Source organism: Tasmannia lanceolata, unplaced genomic scaffold (genome assembly GCF_043159265.1).
Source record: "Tasmannia lanceolata isolate RefF3 unplaced genomic scaffold, GAP_Taslan_0.1 ptg000018l, whole genome shotgun sequence".
Classification (NCBI taxonomy): domain Eukaryota; kingdom Viridiplantae; phylum Streptophyta; class Magnoliopsida; order Canellales; family Winteraceae; genus Tasmannia; species Tasmannia lanceolata.
Genome location: NW_027518695.1, coordinates 50,934,113 through 50,940,467, shown reverse-complemented (window position 1 = coordinate 50,940,467; position 6,355 = coordinate 50,934,113). Strand labels below are relative to the sequence as shown.

Sequence of the window (6,355 nt, the reverse complement as noted above, 5' to 3'; positions counted from 1 at the left end):
CCAACGGAAACTCATATGGGCCTCGGCTACGAAACCGACATAATTAACAAGGGAATCTGCACATCATTCCCTTTGAGTATTTGACTTTATGGAAGAATTTATTCAGTACATCTCTCCGAGCTCAAAGTCGAATTCTCTCTAATAGGGAGGGATTGATGCAGAGCAAATTCTACGCCAAGACTGGATCAAAGGACGATGGATGAAAAGGAAAGGTAAGTCCACGGTAGCGATCTGTTGAGGAAGTGGCCACTACCTTGGAGTGTTGTTAAGCATAAGTTCCAAGCTTAATTGATCTTATGGAGTACACCTAAGGTTTTTTTGTGGATTGAATCAGCTACAGAGACGTGATTTGGTCCGATATTGAGGTTTTGAGAGAGTGCTTGAAGTTCGGGGCAAGAAAGATGACTGAAAAAAAGAAAGAAATAAAGAACAAGGTAACGACAAAATATCCAAAGAGAACGATTAAAAACTAGGATTGAGGAGAATGGAGCAGGCGGCTGGTTCTGTTCAAGATGCACGTTCACAAACTATTTCTCAAGAAACAAATGTAAAAATCTGCTTAAAAATTGAGTACAGAAAGGGCAGAGAAATGATATTACAAATTAGGGCATCAGATTCACAAGGCAAAATCAAAGAGAACGTGAAGATTAGTGAGTAGGTACAGATAAGGAATTGATCAATATGGAACCCTTGTCTTAGTAAAAGAGGCGGGCCTTCCAACTTTTTTGAAATCTGTCATAGATGGGTTGTAAGCCATTTCTTCAAAAGCTTCTCTATTCCTTTAATGCTGACCCATACTCATTACTGTGGTTCAAAACAGTGTTTCAAAACGCAGATGTCGGTCAAAACCGGTCCGAAGAAAATTCTAGTCAACTCGGAACAACACAGTCGAGTATTCGGTTGATGCGGTCAAAAATCGGGGAGAGTCAAAGGAGTTTTTATTGACATACATGTGACATGCATGGGGCCTAGAGCCACCTTTCCTTTTTTTTCTTTATTATGTGCATGCATTTAAATCACATCATAGTATTGTTTATGAGTGCAAGGTATTTATTGTTAATATATAAATTTACAGTTATAAGGCTTAAATAACATATTATATATCTAATACGTAAAGATCAAAATAGCCTAAGGGCTTGGTTAGAAACTTACCGACTTCTTCAAAAGCTTAAGCTGTTGCAGAAGGGCAGTATTTAATCTTTTATACTGTAACACTCCCCGTCACATGTGGCTCAATTGGCAAACACGTGGCACATGTGGTCCCACCTTGGGCCGACCATTGCATGTGGATTTTTTTTTTTACATCGGGGAGGTTTGAACTCGAGACCTTGGCTCTGATACCATGTCTCCAAAAGCTTAACACTCCCCCTCACATGTGCCCCACTTGGCAAACACGTGGCACAAGTAGTCCCACCTTAGGCCGACCATTGCATGTAGATTTTTTTATTTTTTTTTACATCGGGGAGGTTTGAAATCGAGACCTTTGGCTCTAATACCATGTTAGAAACTTACTGAATTCTCCAAAAGCTTAAGCTGTTGGAGAAGGGCACTATTTAATCTTTTATACTTTAACAGGCTTAATAGAGAGAGATTTACATTTATATGGTTTTGAATCTTTTGAATAGCTAAGAACCTAACAGAGATAGACTCACATTTATAGAATTTTAAATAGCCTAGATGATTAATAGAGAGAGATTTGCATATCTAGGGTTTTAAATAACCTAGGGGCTTGATAGAGAGATACAAAACAGCCTAAATTTTCATTTATTTTATTTGCATTTGGTATTAGAGATAGGGATTGTTCATGGCAACCCAAACATTCTAGTCATAATTGGTATAGGGATGGATATAGATAGATAAATGGCTTCAAAAGTTTCTAAATGGCGCGGGGAGATGGGCATGGAAACCCATGTTTTCCTCTTATGTATACTGTCTAATATAGATGAAGGCCTGAGAAGGCCATATTCCAACAAAAAAAATTATGATCAGCAGGAATATGAATTTCAAGTCCCCTGCATATTTAAATGACATTTACAAAGCAGCAATATCTAATCGATAAGCTTAAAAACAGTGCAAACAGAAAAGAAATGACGAATAACAAATCAAAGGACAATGCAATCATTACCTCATAAGTATAGGCAGTCCTATTCCGAACCATAAATCCAGGCCACGATGTTCCATCCTGTCTGTCAATCTGGTTTGCTGTATTAGTTTCCCCGACATGAGTAGCTTCAACACCCTTATCAACAGAAGAATTGCACACATCTACATCTACCAGATTATGATTTTCTTCAGGACCTTCCTGATTTATTTGTTCAGTTGGCATATTTACTAATATTCTTTCAGCCATTTTCAAAGAATCCGGAAGAGGATCTTCCACAACTGTTTGCAGATTTATACAGCTGGATTTAAGGTCCTTTCGTACCTTATTTACATCGGGTGTAGACAGGCCATCATATTTATTCCCCATTACACAGCTATCCAGATTCACAACGGGAGAAATGCCCACTTCTTTTGACATTGCAATCTCTCTTTCCTCAGTAGAATTTATGTCTTGAATGGGTAAATCTTTCTCTCTAGGCTTCTCTCTTTCCTCAGTAGAAGTTATTTCTTCAATGGGTACATCTTTCTCTCTAGGCTGTGAACTCCCTTTACATTTATCTAGAAAATGTACGTCAAAAGAAAACTTTCTCAGATTGATTGTGGAATTCAGAAAGATAAAATAACAAACAAGCATAGTGTATTAGCACCAAAACAATGAAACAAAACATGAAGAATATAAAATTACCTTAGTCACACTCATAAGTTACAATCATGCAATTGCTTAATTTTTTATTTCAAAATGAAGATTGATAAGAAAACTTGCCAGGACAAAAAAATAACAAAAACAGATAACTGTTGTGTGCCTAGACGGTCCCACTTAGAGTAGAATAAATTAATTTATATTTTTAATAGCTTGTGGAAATCTCTGCCTAGTTGTTTGGTATGGATAAGAGTCTTAGAGATAAGGGTTATCTAGATTTTCTTGGAAAGAAGTCATAGAGGAAGTGGTCAAGTAGGCTCTCTATTTATCAATAACATGCAAGCAGTATTTTCCGAATTAATGAATAATTCCAAACTCAAAACTGTGTTTCTACGCATAGAACCTTGACTCGAAGTGGGTCCAGAGGTTGATCTTCCCACTAAGAAGATCAATCATGTTGCGAACTGATTCAAGTTTGTAACCGATAAATGTTAGAGTATATGCTTCAGTTACAAAGTAGTTATCAGATAGTTATTTATGTCAAGGTCGTGGGTGTTAGTTTTGATTATGTGTCATGGTAGTGGGTAAATGAGTTGATGATTTGGCACTCTTTTTGTGATAGTATTTTAAGTTCTTGTATTTCAATGAAAATGTAGAGAATTTGCAACCAAAGCTGCAGCTTATGTTTCAGGAGAGTTATGGTTCCTCTCCAAAATTGAACCCGTTAGGAGATCCAGTTGCCAGGAGAGTTATGGTTCCTCTCGAATTGAACCGTTAGGAGGTCCGGTTGTCTCGAATCAACCTATCTACCCCCTCTCTTTTTTTTGTCTTTTCCTTTGTTTATTTGTGTTATGGCCTTATGGCCAATTAAGCACGTAACAGTCAGAATATCCAACCAGCACAAAATGACAATTAAACAGGATGATTTAGAAAAAGCAATTTTAAGTTAGAAAACATTAATTGTTTTTATAATTGCACTAATTCATATTGAATTTTAGTGTTTAAACAGATGTAAAAGGTTATTATAGTTCCCAAAAAGCTCTTGGAAGCCAATTAAAGAAGAGAAGACAAGCTGAGTTTGTGCAATTATTAAAACATGGTAGTGCCAGTATCAGTATCCTTGAGAAAAAGCAATTCCAGTTTAGAAAACTAAAATTAAACATCAGACAACCAACCTATCGGTGCTGGTTCAAGCACAGTTTCCTTCTCCATCTCAACAGGGGGATCCAATTCCATGCCACAGACACCATCCCCTAACTCAATTACGCTAACATTTCCATCCAAAATCCAAGCATTTTCCTCCTTAGTACAAACCATTTCCGCCGCAAATTCCAAAAAAGAAGGACCCAATTCTCCCACTGCTTCCTCCAAAAAAACCCAAACACATTCCAAAGCATCCTTTCGCGTATCCTTCATCAAAAAATTATCACGAACACTCTCATTCCCAATCGCCTCTATTATCTCATCCCTCGATTCCCTCAACCATTCCGAACCCAAACCAAAACTCTCCATGTCAAAAACCCTAATTTTCCAAATTCTCTCAACAGAATTAACACAATTCTCCCGGAAAAACTTCGCTGCGCATTCCACTGCCACTGCGCAATATGCAGCCTTCATCGATTCCGAAACCCTAATTCCGATTCCACGGTCGATCCATTCGATTGATTCCAAGGAATCGAGAACTTTCTCTGTGATTGAACATTTCAAAAGTAATGTACAGATTCTTCTCAAGAGTATTGTTTTCTTTAGACGGAGATCTTGTCTGCAAGTGGGGAGAATTGAGATGAGTCTGTTGAGTACCCAGTCTTCGATTGGTTGGCGAAGGAGGAATTCGAGAATCCATGAGCCTTTGTGGATGTCCATTAGGGTTTGTAGAGATGAAACCCTAACATGTAGTATTGAGGATTTTTAGGGTTTTGACGTTGGAACAGAGAGGGGGGGTTTAAGAAGCGCGAAGAGGGGTGAAAATCTCCCGCCTGTTTGTTTCGATGGAGCCTCAAATTGCACGTGTGAGAAAAGGCACAAGGGCAAGTGATCCAAACCGTTCATCTTACGGCGTATTGGAAGATCATCCCTGGTCCCGTACCAAGAAAAACATTTTTAAATTTTTTCATGGGAAATTTTTTCTTTCAATGATTTAGAAGGAAATTAGATGATTATGGTTAATTTAGAGGGATATTAAGGTCCCTCTAACTGAAAATTGAATAGGGTTGGTTTATTTTATCTTTTTTACACGTGTACAAAAGTAGGAAATTTTAGAAATATTTTTCCTTTCCAAACTTCTTCCAAAAAATTCTTGCAATCCAATGAGGACCTTGTTTTGATTGCAGGAATCAAGGTTGGAATTGGCACCCCATTCCTATTCTACCCGGCATTTGATTTAAAAACCTGAACAAAAAACCAAGGGGCAAAAATGACATTAAGGGGGAATTAAATGGGGGAATGCTTTGAATCTGTTTCCTGTCCCAAGAGATTATATTCTCAATCCGGCCCAATTGGATTGAAATTTGTATTTAAATTTTTTATTCTATTTTTTCATTTCATTTTCGGGTGAATTTGGATAGGAATCAAAATATGATGCTAATTTTGATTCCTCATTCCAGTCATCCAAACACTCCCTAAGGACGTGTTCGACAAGGCAATAAAAAAATCTTGTGAATCTCATTCCGTCCACAGAGTTGATTTCCTTTTTTTCTCTTTTTTTTTCTGTCGACAAAATAATGAAATTTTTTAGAGCTAGTCAGAACCACTTCGAAGATTCTCATTAATCTATTTCCACCTGATTTTTCGGGAGAGAATGGGAAGTGTTACCGAACACGCCCGAGGAACCCCTCATGGTAAAATTATCCAAGCGCAAATGACTCTTACAAGGGGATTCCCTCTCTTCTTTACATCTTATGTGACGAAGCGTTATCTTCTCAATTATCTAAGCTAGCAGAGTTGGAGAAGGTAAAACCAGTTTAATTCTCAAGAGGTAGCCCAAAAATCCCACTTCTCAGGTTCGCATACGATAATGGCAAGTCTCCTTAAAAACATGTGTGGAATTGAAATAAATTCTCACTTGAATATAATCTCCAGGTCAATCAAGATGACTGATGAGGGTGGGATTCGATCATCCAAGATCGCAACACGTGGCACAAGATCGAGAAATATCCGAAGGTGGCAAGAAAATATGTACTCCACCAGTTCATAGGAGATTTCGCAAGAGACAAATCTCAATATTGTCACCACCTGAGGGACTCCACCATATCCTAACAAACAAAAGCTCTGTCGTATCCCAGAAATCTTGCTATAAATGTACACGGTTGTTAGAGTCAGTGCCTGAAAAGCCAGTACGTTGTCATTTAAGTATTTATAAAGGTTTCATTCCATGACATATATTGGCTATTATCTAATCGAATATGTGTGATGTGCGTATTATTTGACACATATTAATCCCTAGGTAGCAATGTAGGAATACCATGCTCAAGGATTCATATATCCTAAGGAGCAAGGAGACATGGTATCCCGATTCCTTGTAGACCTTAAAAGTTCATGGTTATAGTCGAGACTATTCTTCCGTTAGGGAGAGTGCCCCAAGACATTGTCAGTGACATAGACTTAACATTTTTA

At 37.8% G+C, this 6,355-nt stretch overlaps 1 protein-coding gene across 1 annotated transcript; it reads right to left on the bottom strand.

Annotated features, from left to right (window-relative positions):
• Positions 1-2,003: 2,003 nt before the first annotated feature.
• LOC143850406 (uncharacterized) lies at positions 2,004-4,606 on the bottom strand. Its single transcript, XM_077359664.1, has 3 exons — positions 3,919-4,606; positions 2,126-2,661; positions 2,004-2,012 (listed from the first exon to the last, which is right to left on the bottom strand). The coding sequence occupies exons 1-3, from the start codon at positions 4,604-4,606 to the stop codon at positions 2,004-2,006; spliced, it is 1,233 nt and encodes a 410-aa protein (XP_077215779.1).
• Between the last annotated feature and the right edge of the window lie 1,749 nt (positions 4,607-6,355).